Source organism: Oryctolagus cuniculus, chromosome 13 (assembly GCF_051225735.1).
Source record: "Oryctolagus cuniculus isolate XC-2025 breed Fujian yellow rabbit chromosome 13, ASM5122573v1, whole genome shotgun sequence".
Lineage (NCBI taxonomy): Eukaryota > Metazoa > Chordata > Mammalia > Lagomorpha > Leporidae > Oryctolagus > Oryctolagus cuniculus.
In genome coordinates this window covers 63,539,128-63,557,720 of record NC_142879.1, presented here as the reverse complement: position 1 = coordinate 63,557,720, position 18,593 = coordinate 63,539,128, and the positions used below count along the sequence as shown (strand labels likewise).

At 37.2% G+C, this 18,593-nt stretch overlaps 1 protein-coding gene across 27 annotated transcripts in view; it reads right to left on the bottom strand.

Annotated features, from left to right (window-relative positions):
• The window catches only part of SDCCAG8 (SHH signaling and ciliogenesis regulator SDCCAG8), a 267,441-nt gene that overhangs the window by 120,653 nt on the left and 128,195 nt on the right, over positions 1–18,593 (bottom strand). For all 27 annotated transcript variants that reach the window (XR_007909721.3, XM_051820791.3, XM_008268182.5 and 24 more), the window contains one exon: positions 9,674–9,816. Coding sequence is in view for 26 of the 27 variants with exons in the window: in XM_051820791.3 (XP_051676751.2) it covers positions 9,674–9,816 (143 nt within the window). In the remaining variant the exon portion in view is untranslated. The remainder of the gene's footprint in view (positions 1–9,673; positions 9,817–18,593) is intronic.

The window sequence follows — 18,593 nt, the reverse complement described above, 5'->3', positions numbered from 1 at the left end:
TGATCAAAGAATTGTTCATTTGAAAAGCACTGAAGTCCCTGAATAGATAACACCTCAGATACATAGAACCCTGAATGAGTTACAAAGATTTTGCATGTTTATATACTGACACAACCTCATAAAATTACAGTTAAGATCTGTAGAAAATAAAAGTACAGTGGAAGATTTTTTTCTCCAAGGTGACAGAGAATAATAAGAAACAGACAAATGTCAAGATCAAGCAATGTCCAGCCTGGCACATCACACTTCCAGCTCTGCTGCTAGAAACTGGGAAATCGCTAATACTGCCAAAGTCAGAATTTAAGACCCCATGTTGAACACTGCTCACTCTCCATGCCTTGCATGAATTCCAGTGGTGACTTATTTTATTTTGTACACTTCTTTTGTGGGTATGGATATATTTTTAATAACTCCTTCAACACTAGGTACATTCTTTTGTTAAAGCCCTTGGTTGGAAACAGGCTTCTTGAAGTTAGACACAATAAAGGCACCAGAAGGATAAACTGTTTATTCACTGCTATCTTCCGAAAACTCCAACAGCAAAGCAGCCTGCATCGCTCCTTGCTTGAGAGGTCAAGGCAAGAGATACCCAGTCTTCTCAAAGGTGGCCTTTGCCACTGGGGACAGGTCTCATCGACACAAGGTGGAACAGAGTCCTCCCTTAGGCTAGATATTGGATTTACAGGCTGCTTCTATCTACTTGAAGTCTGCCTGAGTTCCTGGCTTGAATATATCTCCTGCTTATCTGATCTAACATACTACTAGGGTCATAAAAAATGTTTACTTGAATTGGGTCTCAGTTCCCCATGAAACATGGCTTCAGATGGGTTACTGAGAAGACTGAATATTCCTAAGCCTTTTACCTTCCTCAGGTACCTTAAAATGAGCTTTGATTCCAGTATTTACAATGATTCACTGCATAATACACTTGTCAGTATCAGAAAAACATGAAATAAAGAATTGTGCCTAATACTTGACTTAGTGAACATTTCTAATTAGGAGGAGGTAGATAAAAACAAATAAGACATCATGAAGCTGATTTTTTTTCATACTCCTTTTCCTCTAAAATAATATTGAAGACTTCCTTCAAAAAGAAAACTTTGACTTAAGACTACTATGATAATAGTTCTCCATTTTTTGCTTTTCACTGAACTTGAAGCTCACTGTTGTTGAGTCAGGCAAGTGATGTGGGCAATACTTTCTCAGTCTCCTCTGGGCTTCTTCAGAAAATGAGTTGGCTGCCGCCGCCACCATGCTCCAGGCCGTGGGCCTGGGTGGCAGGGGAGAAGAGTGCATCCCCAGTGTAGTTTTCATTGCATGCACATTTGGGCTTCACAGAACTGACAGGAGCGAGCCAGGGAACGTTAGGCAGAACCCGCAGACACACATTTCCTGGCAGCCTCTTGATTCTCTAACCTCTCTGGTCCCCAGGGCCACACTGAGACCAGGGGTTCCTTGTCAGTTAAACAGGTGTAGCAGAGTGGGCTCAGGCAGTGTGGTGTCCACCAGAGCAAAATAAAGCGCCTTTTCTTTCCTGGCTCTCCGACAGCCTGTTTTCTCCAATACGGGTTGGGGAAGGAAAAGAAGATGCAATTTATAACAGCACCAAGGCCATCTATTTCAAGGCTTTGAAGATGTTGCTTGCACATATATCCATTTAAAATTATTTTTGACACATTCTCTGTTTAATTTATTCATGAAAGGAGTACAAAGAAAAAAATGAGCTTAACTCCTAAATGGAAACTTTAGGCTAAATATTCTTAAATAAAACTCAGGAGAAAAGAAATGATCAAGTTTACTGCGGAATAGCAAGGACACACGTTAATGTTATCGTACCCTCTTCAAATGAACAGAGAGCAAAAGTTTAGGTTTTTTAACTTATTCTTGGTGTTACCATAAGATGACTTCCGTTCCTTCTTAATTTACCCTGACAATAAAGAGAGCAGAGGTAAATCTATTCAATGTATTTATAGGGAACCTGCTAAATTCCTGAAGCCAAACTTGATGGGGGAGATGGAGAGATGAAAGAGGCCTGATTACTGGCTCATGGGCTGATTTACTGTAATTCCCCAAGTATTTCTATCTAGTTCTGAAATATGCTTTTGTACTGATTTGTGACAATGGCACCAATGGACCCCATTCAAACCTCGCTTACTTTCCTCCCTCCTGGCTGCGTGATTATAAAGCGTTGCCTTCTGAAACTTGACTTCTTCCTCTATGAAGTACTGCTCTTCTTCCAGCTCTCTGTAAGGACTGGGAAGCAGACTGTATCCAACTTCTTGTGGTAAAAGATCAGTTTGTTGTTTGTTTTAGCTTCTAATCCTTTGCAAAGCACTAGTTTTGTAAAATGCAACAAAATAATGTACTATATACTAGAAAAATTTAAAAGATACTAAAAAACACTTGGAAATTATGGCAATTTTAAATTGATGTGAGTTTCTGAATGCACATGCTCAATTTCTGGGCTTATCTTATTGCAGACAAGTAACAACCAGCTGCCATGGACCATGCTTCATACTGCACTGTTACAGGGAACCAAGCACAGTGCATGGCATGTGCTAGTTACCTCTGCGTCTTTACATGTCACTGTTTATATTCTTGGAGCTCTTTAATAAAACAACAAAGAGACCCTGAGGATGTGATGATGCTTCCTTGGACTTGTAACATGTTGGCAGTGGAGACTGTCATACTCAAACCAACATGAACAGAGGTATACTCTTCTTCCTTCTCTCTCTGGTTCAAATCACTTCTTAGTCAAATGAAAAATCAGAGGGGTGTGTGTGTGTGTGTGTGTGTGTGTTTTATAAACAAGAGGGGAAAAAGGAGAGACCCTGTTGTTTTACTTCTCCAGGACCCCCTGACACTCTTCCCATGGTCAGAGCATGTACCCTTGTCTAGTTCAACTCTCTTCCCTTACTCATTGTGGTATACTCAAGCTACAAGGAATAGCACCAAAGGGCATGCATGTACATGACTCAGGTTGGTTGCAAGGGACAGTCCTGGAAATGAAGATTCTGAAAGTGGAAGTGGGTGGAAGGGCAAGGAAGTCACATTCTTACAATTTGAAAACAAATACATCTTCATTATCTTCACTTTCAGAATGAAGGAGGTGACTCCAAAGGGTGGAAAAATCTCAATGAGCCAATAGACAGAAGGTGACCCAGTCTATAGAAAAACAGAATACCACACCATACTGGTACTTCCTTGAGTTGCTGGATTCAAGAAACCCAGGGCCAGCTGTACCTGGATTGTATATAGTAGGTTTATAAAAATAAATGCTTCCTTTTTGAGTTTCTATCACTCCATCTAAAAAGTCCTGACTCATAACTGGTAGTCAGAGAGATCAAACAATTAAATTTAAGGAAGCATTTACAACAGTTAATATGTGGAAGTTAAAAATGCCGGAATGCTTCTGGAAAGAAAGCCTTCATCGTCCCTCCTCAATTAACCTGCCCTTTATAACAGCATAATCTTGTGACTCTTCTGCTGTACCCTTTCTCATTTTCAAAGAGAAACAATAACTACAGTTCAAGTTGCTATCTCTCTAGGTTGGGGTCATTTCTCCCCATTTGGGTCACAAAAGAGGGTCATAGCATAATATCTACTTTATGGATTCCTGTTCTGAAAAATTCTTGAAAGTACATATCATTGATGACAATGAAATACAAGGAGGTAGAAGGAATTCTAAAAGTAGCCATGTTGATATAAGCCGACAGCTTCAGGCTTGGGTAGGCTGGTCTCCCTTTTGTGCTCAGGACAATTCAAGTTCTAAATTCTCTTGAAAATAAACAAAACAATACTTCCTGCAATAGTTCCTCTCCAGACAAGATCTAAGAAAAATGATGCAGGATTCTAAAGAATATGTTTCCATATATGTATAATAGGTTTGGGGTAGGTATTTGTCACAGTAGGTAGTTAATAACGGTCACATAAACATTCAGAAAGAGTTGCTTTAGTAAGCCATATATAACTTTACCTGCCCACCCACATATCTGCAAATGGTAATCTTAGAGGGGATTTAAATTCTGTAGGTCTTCAAAGATGTTTGGCCATGTCAAACACAAACATGTGAGGGCATTTTCACTTTTCTGTAATAGCTTCTCTTTCCTCTTGGTAAAAATGAAATAAAGAATAATAACAGTTATATTATAATATGCTAAATGACTAAGGAAAATAAGGTATTAAAGGAAACTATATTTCTTAGGAAAAACTCGAGCCAATACTAAAATTATTGACATATTTATATCAGTACATAAAGGAAGAGCTAACAGATATTTCTATTACAAAGTTATGTTACTGACTTTCTCAGCTGTCTTTATGGGAATTATTGATTTATCCATTTCCCTAGTAATTTATAAAGAATTACAGCCTCATGGATGGGAGGTAAGATTTGCTGGTTACGTACTGAGGCTAAATGCCCACTTTCATAATGTATCTGCTGTGTGACCTTAGATGATTCATTTTACTTCTCTGTGCTCTAGTTGTCTCAGCTGTAGAATCGGGCAAATAAGTGTCTGTACCTTATAGACCTATTAGAAGGATTCAGTGAAAAACACTCAGTTCACCTCCCAGAACATAGTAGGGGCTTGGTAAATATTAGCCACTACCTTTGTGATTTCTTAAGAGCAGATTCTAAGATGAATATATTCTAAGTGGGAAGAAGAATTCAGAGAGAGAGAAGTGCTTCCTTCTGATAGGAGGTATCAGGGAAGGTTACAGAGGGGAAAAATAATAAAAAAAAAAAAGAGGAGAAAAATCAGGATTTCAGGGAAATCTTGATAAGTAGATTAGCTTATAAAAGGGCTAGAAGAAGGTCAAAAAGTCCAAAACCACAAGAGGAGTTTATGCACTTACATTTGACTCCAAATCAGCATGTGAGAGGACTGGCAAGGCTGAAAAATGGCTGGAATGTTGGGAGCCTATGGAGAGGATTTTAAATGCCATGCTGAGTCAGTATGGCAACATGGAAGGTTTTGAGAACAGGGCAACAGAGTCAAGGTCCTGGCATATGATTATTCATAGGGCAGTGATTAGCAAAAAAAGAGTGGAAGGGTGTCAGGAGACTATTTTTCACAACCGTTGGGAGATATCAATAGAGCCTGAGTTACAAGGAACATAGGTGATGTTTCCATGAAACCTCTCAGAACTTCAAACTAAGGAAACATCTTAACCAATGGATGCTCCAAACAACTTAAATGACTAATATGCAGAAATGGTAACTTAATAATGGCTTGACTTAAATCATTGTGAGGATCACTGAATATGAGAGCTAGAAAGGGATTTAGAAATCATCCATCCTCATGTTATTTTATAGGTAAGTAAGTAAGCCCAAGGAGTTAAATAATTTGTCCAAAGTTGGAAAGATAGTGAATGGGTAGGGAAGGTATTATAACTCAGTTTCTTAATCCTAGGCTGCTTGGGGACATCCTCTAATAACAGCATATGGTTTTAGTAGCATTTGGTTACTTCACCAAAGTGCCCTTTGGGATCATTCTTTATTCTTTTTTTATAGGAGGCAGCTTCAAAAAGTTTGTGGAAAATATATATTTTAAAAAAAACCTACTCTGGCCAGCGCCGCGTCTCAATAGGCTAATCCTCTGCCTAGCTGCGCCGGCACACCGGGTTCTAGTCCCGGTCGGGGCACCAGATTCTGTCCTGGTTGCCCCTCTTCCAGGCCAGCTCTCTGCTGTGGCCCAGGAGTGCAGTGGAGGATGGCCCAAGCACTTGGGCCCTGCTCCCCATGGGAGACCAGGAGAAGCACCTGGCTCCTGCCTTTGGATAGACGTGGTGTGCCGGCCGCAGTGCGCCAGCCGCGGTGGCCATTGGAGGGTGAACCAACGGCAAAGGAAGACCTTTCTCTCTGTCTCTCTCTCTCTCACTGTCCACTCTGCCTGTCAAAAAAACAAAACAAAACAAAACAAAACAAAACAAAACAAAACAAAAACTACTCATGGATTTCAAAAACTTTTAGCAAGATACACTGTGTTTTAATTACATTTTCCATGAACTTTTTGAAGTATCTTCATATATCTGAAGTTCCTGTTTCAGTCTCCTTGGCTGGTGGCTCTTCTGCTGAATTTTAGAAACATGGTCCTATGTGCTTTCTTCTGTTTCCTTGGCTCCAATACCTTTACGTAAAAGCATCTAGAATCTAAGCCAAGTCACAACCTTTCTTCCCCCACTTAACGTATACTGGACATCTCCACAAGAGTTCCAGCACACAGTGTTTTTCCTCTGCTTATTCTTTCAAATCCCCTAGATGGATTAAAGGATCACTGAGTCAGTTTGGGCCAGAAATGTTAGTCATGTTTAATTCTATCCTTTCCTATTTGCTACTCTACTTATCTCTTGAAGATGCTACTGCTTTTCCATTTTCCTGGTAAAACCATGGCCCAGGGTTTCATTATTATCTCCCTGGACTACTGTGCTTATATTTTAATAGGGGTTCCTGTCAATCATCTCTTCTTCAACCAGTACACCCACTTTCTCAATGCTTTTCAATTACCTTCTTAAATTGTGAGGATCACTGAGTATCAGAGCTAGAAAGAGATTTCTACCTGTCATAGTTCAAGCTCTCTTGACTTCTTACTTTAACTAAATAACCTCCTTACCAAGAAGCTAGTTAACTTCATCTGTAAATGGTTGGGCAATAAATATTTTAGATCTCGAGGACCACAGTCAACTCTGCTGTGGTCATACCATACATCATCCTCTGGTCCCCATTTCTTTTCTAGCCTTATCTCCTAACTTGATTGAAAAGATATGTTGTTGCCCAACTTTATATCTTTGCATATGTAAAGCATCTTCAAAAAGTTCATGGAAACATATATTATGAGGAAAATTAGGCATTTCAATTTTTTTGCACTGAAAAGTATCTTGTCTTTTAATTCCATTTCCACTAACTTTTTGAATATCCTTATATTGGTCCCTCTACCTGGGGAATTCATCCCACCTTTTTCCACTCTTGAACTCCTACTCATGTACTTAATATTCAAGATCACTGCCAAACATCTCCTTCCTGACTCTAGTCTTTCACTACCAGCTTTCTTTGAATATCACCTTTACCTTCAGTGCAGAATGAGCCAATTCATCTTATTTGCATTTGTGGTCATCTTTACTTCTATCATTGCACTACTGTCATATTCTATTATGAATGCCTATATAGATCTGGCTCCTAGAATAGCGTATAAGAAAACCAAAGGTAGAAGTTGAGTCTTATTTTTCTCCCTATGCCTAGGGGCAGTCAAATATTTAAAAGAGAGTAATACACAATAAATATCTGTTACACAGGTAAATGTTATATTCACCAGCTGGATCCTGCAATAAATGCTGAATTTCTATTTTCTATTTTTAAATCAAATAAGGACAAACAAAAATGATAGATTTTTTTAGATCGATCTACAGATACTCCAGTTTTTAAATTTTCTTTGCCCCTGAACATTGGCATCCTTATTTCATCATTCTTTATAACATGCTTTTCATATTCAATTTTAAACTTTGTTTAGAATAAACTATTCAAAATGTTTAGAGGCTGAGTGATGAGATGCTAACTGTATTCTGTATTTCAGGTGATCTATATCAAAATGAAAACCCCATAATTATATACCTAATTGAATGAATAATAGTAAAGGGTAACAAACTTTAAAATGTCAGAAATATTTAGCCCAATGACCAAGTTGCAATTTCAGTTGCAAAAGGAAGTTACACACAGTTTGCTGCATTTTAGTTGTCAGGTTTAAGTTTATGAAAGTACATTTTATAAAACATGAACATAGACTGAGCATAAAATGCATACAAAAGAGTTTTGCACCTAGAAAACAGGTAACTAAATTTTATTTCCTGTAAAAGTAGATTTAAATTTTTATTGGATTGGTGTAAATAAAGCTCAACTAGAAAAAGCTTTTCACAAAAGCAGGCAAAATCATTTTTCCTATGAACAAAGGAATTAGTTAGCACTCGTCCATGTTCAGCAGTTGCTGCACCTTACTACACTCTTCTTGCAAGAAACTGATCTTGTCAAGCAGTACAAACTGATACTGCATGGGAAACTCTCCTCCGACTTTGACTTCAGAAATTAACTTTGAATAAGGAAAAAGGCAAATGGGGCAAAGCTGGCATTAATATTTATTTACTGAAGTTCAGCCACACTGAGACATTAAAAACGGTCTTACTTCTGTGGTTTAGTAGTGCTTAGTACACAAACGGTTGGTTCTCAGAATTGTGACAGAAAAACTTATTATCATGAATAAGCTAAATTCTGAAACTTCTTAGAAAAACCAACCACGGGCACTATGTTAGTATTATGTTCTCAGTTCTATAATGACAATACTTTTTAAAAGAACAGCTATTATTTTTTCATTTGTAAAAGTATTTCATTTACTGTGATTTCTTTATCACACAGTTTATAAGTGATTTTTTTCTTTCCTTTTTCTCTTTGCTTCTTTCTTCTTTTTCTTTCATTGTTTAAAAGGGAAGGTGTCAAACCATTTGGAATATTATCATAACAAAATGTTTTCAACAAAGTTTGAATATAACAGAACTAGAGGCATCTTAACACTAACCTAAAACTTTGGGAGGTTCACCAACCTCTAGAATATTTTTTTCTCTAAATGCAGGCTGTTCAAGTGGTGCTTTTCTCCATCTGTTATCATACCGTGCTCAGAATTACATTGTCATGTTTAATGTAAAAGGGATCAGTCCCCTTTCATAGTTTATTTTCAACATATGACAATGATTGGAACACCGGTGTTCTTCTAACTTATAAACCAAACCAATTATCATAAACTTATATGTGTATTTAAACAAAGATCTATTTAAAAAGCTAAAAAAACCTCTAATCACTGAACAAACCTAAAGGCTTCATCTGACAATTGAAAAATCACACTAAAATTCAAAGTAAGAAACACTTGTATAGTAAAGTTAAATATCTATGATCTTTATTTGGATTTTTCTCTGTGTATTTGTGTGCTTGTGTGTGTGCATGTACGTGTGTGTGTGTGTGTGTGTATGTTTCTAATACAGAAAATTCACAATGTGTGCACCCTAAAGATTCTTATTACAATTTAGGGCTGAGCTATATGTTTACTAAAGTTCATGACAATGATGATCATACCGTAGTATTTCATGATGAAACAATGTAATTTGAAACCTGGATGGTATAAGCATGTTTATAATGATCTGAATATGAACAGTGCCAATCAATTCCATCTCTATTTTACACCTCCTTAGGACACATATTTCTTATTTTGTATCAGTTTGATTTCAATTTGAATCTTAGGATTTCTTGCATTTTGTTGCTTTCACCACTGACATTATTTTCCTAAATATATCCTTGAGATCCTTCAGTTCAACATTTTTATTAGATATGGAATTAACAGGAGAGGTATTGGTGGTGGTAGGAGAAACATATCATTTTGCTTTTATTGATAGAGAATCACCTAAATATTTGAGCATTGTAGATGAAAGGTTTTGTAATATATCAGTAATTCCCTGCCACACTTATCATTCACATGTCTGGGTGTTTTGCTTGCCACATCTCCACTTTCCTTAATATGCCTGAAAGCTGTGTGTGAAATGAATGACTTAGAATAACTCTAACAACTGTTTGGAAGCCTGTGGCAAAAATCAGTGGAATGAAATTGGTGCTATGGTGCATAATGGGATTAGGGAGTACCTGGTGAGGTGCAGTTGGTGCTCAGATTCGCCCAGCAGTTCTGTTAGTTTCAGGCATTCCTCTCTGGCCCGGGCTGCTTTCTGCTGCTCCTGTTCCAAGTGCTGCTCGTTTTCACTCAGTTCTATTCTCAATTTCTCGATTTCCTTAGGTAGACAGAAAGGGGAAAAAGCATCCTTATAAAATGAATGCACTTGATTTCAAAATTAGCTCATTTTAATTTTTGCCATGAATCTTAATGTGATGAAAAATTATTAGAAAATTTAGGCTGGCTTCCATTTATGACAAAGGGAATTAACACATCCAAGAATGCATATTAGTGAGGTTCTGTTGGATTGTAAGAAGTCCTCTAATTTTAAAAATGAAATGATTAAATGAGAGTGGTCAAAATGGGATAATCTGAATTTTCATTCTAGGGCTCATTCCCTTTAAAAAGTAACAGTGACTTAAAATGCTATTATTTTTAAAATGTAAAATTTTTCTTTAAGAGATTTGATTAGATATAGGCAGTGAATTACCTCAAATATGTAACTTTTTATTCTGAGAGATACATTTATGGTTTAATTCGGATATTTTAGAAACCAAATTAAAGGCTAAAATAATTTAAGACATCTATTAGAAAAATATGAGGTATAAAAGAAGGCATCAGTATGATGCTCAGTATTACTTGAAAAAAATTATTCAGGAAAAACTACAGCATGAGAATGTTTAAGCTGTGTATGAGATTTCTGAGTCAAATTAATATTACATTAAAATTTGTATTTTAAAAGCAGCAAAAACATCTAAGAAAGTAAATATGAATATCCAAAACACAGAAAAATTTATGACAATTTGTTGTTTGATTTCAGGATGAAAGAATATTTATCGTGGTGAAATTCAAATCTTTCAAAGCAAAAATACCTTTTATTCTACATAGATTTAAATAATTCAATATTAAAGAATAAAAATTGTTTTTCATAAAACATCCATAAATTAAAGAAAGGAAAATGAAAGAGATGAGCATTTAAAATGTTTATACTATTAATTCAAGAAAAACATAAAAAGAAGAAGAAGAAGAAAGGCACAAATATTTTCAAGTTCAGCAGAAACCAAGAAGCAATTTTGATGCACAAAAATGCAACCTTCTTTTGGAAAATGAAATTGTATTTAAGCAGAGTGTTTTAAATTTAGTATTTAAATACATCTTCAAATTTCCTCACATCATTACTTGATAATCTGCACTATTTCCAAACACATTAAATACATCATGCAAGGTAAACTAAATAATTTACATATTTTCCTATATTTCTAACATTATATTGAGTTTATTCCAATTAAAACTATACATTGATAACAATACAATAAAATAACTAATTACAGGTTCTCAAACATAATTTTTTTAAAATGTAATAATAAGTAGATATTTTTCATTCAAAATAGATTTTCCTTATTTCTAGGTTATTAAAGCTATATCAATATACTTCCACTCTCATAATTAAATATAATTATAGAGATGAAAAATATAATAGGAAAGGCAACTTTTTCTTATGTGACATTTATGGTATTAAAAAGCAAAAAGGTATAGAATTGGGTTATATGTTACTTTTAAAACTTCATAAATTAATTTATTAATTTTTAACACAATGCTGCATGTAAGAAAGTATAATAAATGCTGTGATGATTCACAGAGTTCCCATTTCTACACTCAGAAGATAATAATTCATCTAGAAAGATGACATATATACACAGAAAAAGACTATCAAAATACAAAGCATAATAAAATATCCAATGAGTTATAGAGAAAATCTATTCCTCATAGTTAGAAGAGGGCTATATCAGCATGGGCAAAAAAAGGGAGAAAGAACATAAGGGCACAAAAACGTATACAATGATAAGTTATATCACATTATGAAAGACCTTGAGTTGTAGATTAATAAAGCTGTATTTTTATTATAAATAATAATGGAAGATAGTAATGGCTTAAACAGGTATGCAGTATGAAAGAAGCTGGGTTTAAAAAAAACTTGATCAAAGTATATGATCAATTTGAGGTGGCAGAAAGGAGACCAGAAAAGGCAGTTGCAGTATTACAGCCATAAGGAGTAGACAGACTTTAAAAAGAAATATAAAGAACACATAGTGATTTCATGGTAATAAAAGGGCTATCAGGAGACCAAAGATGATTCCAGAATTCTGGAAAGGATACAAAAGAAGATATAAATAGAAAGCATAAAATTGTAAATTTTCTTAAGAAGACAACTTTATAAACTGTATACAAAAGTGACAACAACAATAACCTATGTATCTTCTATTGATAACTAGGTTTCAAGTACAAATCAGTTGCTTTCTTATTCTCATTTAAGAAAAAGCCAGAGGCTACACTGAAAGTCAGGCCAACACAGGTAAAGATCATAGGTCCAAAGTCAACAGAAATCAGGGCTCAGGTACAGCTCTGGCACCTTTCAGCTCTGTGACCTTGGGCAAGTCACTTCCGACTATGAAACAGTCATCTCAGTCTCAATAGAGTGATAACTGTAGCAAGGTCCTAAGAGTGTTATGAGGGGCTAGGCCTGCAGCACCGGCATCTCATATGGTTGCCGGTTCAAGTCCCAGCTGTTCCACTTCTGATCCAGCCCCCTACTAATGTGTCTCGGAAAGCAGTGGAAGATGGCCCAGGTGTTTGGGCCCCTGTCACCCATGTGGGAGACCTGGAAGAAGCTCCTGGCTCCTGGCTTAGGCCTGGCCTAGGCCTGGCTATTGTGGCCATTTGGGGAGTGAACCAGTGGATCGAAGATATCTCTCTCTGTCTCTCCTTTCTGTAACTCTTTCAAATAAATAAATAAATATTTTAAAAAAGATTATTTGAAAGTTAAATGAGATAATGAATGCTTGGCAGAGTGCCTAGCACATAGTAAGAGCTGAATAAAAGGCAGTATCATTATTATCAATTTTCCCTACTTATGTTGCAAGAATAACAAAGTGATAAATAGAAAAGTGACTTGCCTAAGGATATATGACATAGAGATTTTTAAAGAGCTCTTGATTTAATTCAGTAACTACCCCTCTTCCCTATAAAGCAGTATTTTGGTGAAAACTGAATAAAACTTTTTTAGGTTGTAATTTCAAAATACAAAAAAACATTTTTGTTAGGAAGCTAGAAAATCACTGCCTGCTTTTGATTATCTGTGCCAGCCATAGAGTTTATTGGTGCAGATAATCAAAATCAACAAATAATCTAACCAGCTGGACCAGGTCTCAACACTTACTCCCTGAGTCAGGAAAATCTGCCATGGCACCAACTCCAACAGTTAAAAGAGAAATCTCTTGCCAGTAATGCCATGCTCCCACTGGCAGAATAACCCTTTGCCTTACCCAATTAGGTCAGGACTGCTTCCTTGGCTGTACACAGTTGCTCAGGGATGAAAGATCAACAACAGGCACAGGCCAATTGTACATTACTCTCAAAGCACACTGTTAACCTACATGCCTACAGTGTAGTTCAATGAGGCCACATTTTGGCTAACTGAGCAGAGGCAGGTCCAGATTGCTTTACACCTCACCAAAAACTATACTTAATTTTGTGAATAAAACCATCAGAACAACTAAAGGTAGAAACTGTTAAAAGTGTTTACCTTGGAAGAACAGTTCAAAGGATGGGATATGCCAAAAGGGAAACTTGTTACTATTCCTTCATTTTATTATTGATTAAATTTTCTTACCCAAAGTAATGCCCCTAATGGAAGTCAAATAGTACTAAACTGCTCATAACAAAGAATAGCAGTGCCCATTCTCTACCCCTCACCAATCTCCAAACCTACTCTCCAATGGTGCACACCTTCAACTTCTGGCATTGGATCTTCGCATTTTAAAATCACATACTTACATCGTTATTTCTTGATTTTTCTTTCTTTCTTTTTTTTTTTTTTACAGGCAGAGTGGACAGTGAGAGAGAGAGAGACAGAGAGAAAGGTCTTCCTTTTGCTGTTGGTTCACCCCCCAATGGCCGCTGCGGCCGGCGCATCGTGCTGATCCAATGGCAGGAGCCAGGTACTTATCCTGGTCTCCCATGGGGTGCAGGGCCCAAGCACTTGGGCCATCCTCCACTGCACTCCCTGGACAAAGCAGAGGGCTGGCCTGGAAGAGGGGCAACCGGGATAGAATCCGGCGCCCCGACCGGGACTAGAACCTGGTGTGCCGGCACCGCAAGGCGGAGGATTAGCCTAGTGAGCCGCGGTGCCGGCCTATTTCTTGATTTTTCACTATTAAACATTTTCTATGGATTTCCTATACTAAAAAAGGTAACAACTTAAGACATTTATACTACCCACCCCATATAACCACCTAATGCTCCCATATAACAATTTAGATTAAATAACTAGTCAGTAGTTTATTTATATAATAATGATTATGGAAATTTTGTTCACTACCAAGATAAGCATTACTTTCTTTAATTTTCTTATTCATTGTTTCTGGAATTAACTACATGATTTTTAACAGATTAATTTTCTGGGTAACTGACATTTTCTCCAAGTACTCAAACAACTTTGTCAAACATTCATCAATATTTTTCCAAATAACCAAACATCAGATGAATTATAAGCTCTGAAATTTTTTCCCCCTAGGAACCTCTTTGGTACTTTATGTCTGTCCTGGCTGATCTCTGTCTTGTGTCAACCCTCCCCTGTGCTCTTTTTGAGTTCCCTTTCTTTGGGTCAGAAGTCATTCTATTTCTTGGTTTATTCCTTTTTTTTTTTTTTTTTGGTTGCAATACAATCTCTAGGAAGCTTTCATATGAAAAGATCCATGAAAAATACACTTTAAAACACTATCTAAATGCCTAAAAATGTTGTTACTAGGGGCACATACTTGACAGTTTGGTTATAAAATTCTATTTTGAAATTAATATCCACTCAGGAATTTTAAAGGACTGCTCCACTATCTCCAAGATTCTATTATACAACTGAAAAATCCCATACCATTCTGATTCCTAATACCTGGCCTATGATTTGCTTTCTTTCGTTCTGGAGATGTTTATAGCCAACTTTTTATCCTTGGCGTTTTTAAAATTTTACAATTTTGGATCTTGGATTGGGGCTGTTTCTCACTCTTTGTGCTGAGTTCTCAGTGGTTGCTTTTCAGTATGTATTTTAGTTTGAGGACATTTTCTTTTATTACTATTTTAAAATATTTTGATACCATACATTTTAGTATTTCATCTCCCTAGAATTCCTGGAAATTGTTGTTGCCTTTGTTAGACTGATTAACATATTCACATTTCTCATATTTTTCATCTTTTTGACTTTTAAATTTAACTTATGGAACATTTACTTTCTTTTTCTTCCAAAGCTTCTATTGATTTTAAGGAAAAATTGTTCTATATATATATATTTTGACAGGCAGAGTGGACAGTGAGAGAGACAGACAGAGAGAAAGGTCTTCCTTTGCCGTTGGTTCACCCTCCAGTGGCCGCCGCGGCCAGCGCGCTGTGGCCGGCGCACCGCGCTGTTCCGAAGGCAGGAGCCAGGTACTTCTCCTGGTCCCCCATGGGGTGCAGGGCCCAAGCACTTGGGCCATCCTCCACTGCACTCCCGGGCCATAGCAGAGAGCTGGCCTGGAAGAGGGGCAACCGGGACAGAATCCGGCGCCCCGACCGGGACTAGAACCTGGTGTGCCGGCGCCGCAAGGTGGAGGATTAGCCTAGTGAGCCGCGGCGCGGGCCTCAATATATTTTTAAAAGAGAGATTATTCAATTTTTATTCAACATAGTATTGGAAATCCTTGTTATAGCAATTAGGCAAGGGAAAGAAATAAAGGGCATCCAAATTGGAAAGGAGGAAGCCAAATTGCCAGTGTTCACAAATGATATAATCTTATATACAGAAAATCACTGAAGACTCCACCAAAAAGCTGATAGAACTAAAAAACAAATTCAGCAAAGTACAGGCTATACAGTCAATATACAAAAACCAGTAGCATTGTTATAAAACAGTAGCGAATCGTGCAAAAAAGAAATTAAGAAAGCAATTCCATGTCCAATAACTAAAATAAAGAAAAATAAAATACCTGGAATTAAATTTAACCAAAGAGGTAAAAGATCTCTACAACAAAAGCTGTAAATCACTAATGAAAGACATTGAAGAGAATTTTTACATTTGGGATTAGCATTTAATCTTTGTAGGTTTTTGGGCTACAGTTGGGTATTTCAACTCCCATACTCAGTATAAACTGATCATCCCAGAGAATCAAAGTTTCCAGAGATCTTATTTCTTAAAAGCTTTGAATTCTTGTCTGGTGTCCTGTAGTTCAGTCTGAAAGACTTCCTTCACTCAGAGTAGGTCTAGTGGTGACAAATGTCCATTTCCCTCCAAATTTCATGTTCAAACTTTAGACTCAATGCCACAGTGTTAAAAGGTGGGAGTCTAGGAGGTGATGAGGCCATGAGGGCTCCACTCTTCTGTATAGGAGAGCGAACTTCTCCTTTTTGTTTTCTTAAGGTGACTTATTTGAAAGCAGAGTTACAGAGAGGGAAGGAGAAGGAAAAGGAGGGAGAGAGGAAGGGAAAGGGAAAGAGAAAGAAAACATTTCCATCCACTGGTTCACTACCCAAAAGTCTGCAAAGGCCAGGGCTGGACCAGGTTAAAGTCAGAAGTCTAAAACTCCATCTAAGTCTCCTATGTGGGTGGTAGTGGCCCAAACACTTGGGCAATCTCTGTTGCTTTCCTGGGGCACATTAGCAGAGATCTGGATTGGAAGCAGAGTAGCCGGGATTTTAACTGGCACTCATAGGGGATGCTGTTGTGGTGGATGGCAGCTTAACCTGCTGAACCACAACGCCAGCCCCTGGATGGGTGACTGTCTAAAACAGCTTGACAGAATGAGCTCTTTCCTTATAACATCTGAGAACATCCCAACAAGGCACTATCTTCTTTTAGGTTTGGATTAAGATAGACTTGGAATTTTTTAAAGGGCTGCAATGCAACTTTTCAACACATATTCATAGCTTCAACTGACCATACCAGGATCCCAGCCTTTCCATTCCCTTATTTTCCTCTGTAAAGGTGGCACCATTTTAGAAGCTGAGAATGAAATCTGTACAGACATCAAGTCTGCCAGTGCCTTGACCTTGAAGACTTCCCAGCCTCAGGAACACTAAGAAATAAATCTGTTCTTTTTTAATTACCTAGGTCGAAGTATTTTGTTATAGTAGTCCCAAAAATCTAAGACAACTGGAAATGCCTTGATTTCTCCCTACTATTAGTCTAAGAACATCTTGGGATGACATAGCTTTCTCAGATGATACTTATTCGGCCTTCCATCTGTGGATTGTATCAACCCCACTGCCCACTACCTTCTGGTCTTCCAGGTTTCTGATGAGAAATCTGATGATAATCTTAGAGGGAAATAACAATGAAAGATACCTTCCTGGCAGCTCTGTAGATATGAATAATGTCCCTGATGGTATCTTGGGCAACAGAATATTTTGTCAGTATCATGATGCCAAAGAAGTTGTGCCATCATTTTGACTTCTACCATTCAGAAGTTAAAGGAAAAGGAATGGATATTTTGAATATAGACATTAGGAGGTCTTCAAAAGAGCCAAAAGTTATTATCACTTTATTAAAAAGATTTACTTATTTATTTGAAAGTCAGAGTCATAGAGAGAGAGAGAGAGAGGGACAGCCAGAGAGAGAGATATCTTCCATCCACTGGTTCACTCCCCAAATGGCCCCAATAGCTAGGGCTGGACCAGGACAAAGCCAGGGGCCTGGAACTCCATTGGGGTTTCCCATGTGGGTGCAGGGGCCCAAGCACTTGGACCATCTTCCACTGTTTTCCAGGCATATTAGCAGGGAACTAGATGGGATACTGGGCATCACAGGCTGCGGCTTAACCTGTTATGCCAGAAAGCCAGCCCCTAAAATTAACTTTTAATTCTACTTTGTGTGAACTTTTGGAAGTACCTTCATACAATGAGAGAGCTCAGATTCAAAATTAGGTTATTCTGATTTTAAGCTCCATCATCTTTCCACTGTTGCCCTACACAGAAAATAACGAGGAAATGACATAGTCTACTTTCTAAAACCTCTCAGTCTACAATATTGCATAGGAAGAAAACAAAACACAGATTATCAGGAGAAGGTACAACTCAGATAGTCTGGATCCAATATCCTACAGGTCACAAGGATGTCAATTCGCAAAGCTATGGATAAGGTTCACTTTGAAGAAGAATTTCTCCATGAGATTTCAAGGTTATTGATTCAAAGAAGTCCAAGAGCCTGGACTTGCTCAGCCCCAGGCCTTATAGTCCACAGATAACTTCATGACATCACAGCCCCATACCAACTTAAGAGTCAATATGTGAGTTGACCTTTTAGACTTCCCAATAAAATATGTAACATTTTTGTGAACTTCTTCAGTTTTCCAATTGTTACTGAATAAATTCCTAGCCTAAGAACACACTCTTTGAAGAATTTTAAGAAACATTTTTCTTCCTTTAATGTTAAGAGAAGCGGCATCAACTGACCACTTAAATTCAGAAGCACTTCCTTAGAGCTAAAGTAACTCTCAGCAAAGACAAGTGTTCAAAAGAGGTTAGATGGGACTATGGTAGAAATGAAATGCCTTTCCTGAAAGTATATATCTAAAGATAAGAATTTAAGACTTCTAATATAAAGCTGATTCTATTACACTGTGACAATACAGCAGATTTTTTGGTTAAACCAAACTTATACGGCTATTTTGTCATGTCAGGTGGTTCAGTGGCAAAAATAAGGATCATTGCAACTCTGCTCAGTTTACAAAAAATACTTCAGGTGACAGCTGTACTTTTTTTAAACTGGTTTAAAGTGGAGAGAAAGCTTGCTTAGCACTTACATGAATATGTTTCTTCATGTCATTGACACAAATATCAGACTATTGATGAAGTCTACAATATGTTCTGTAA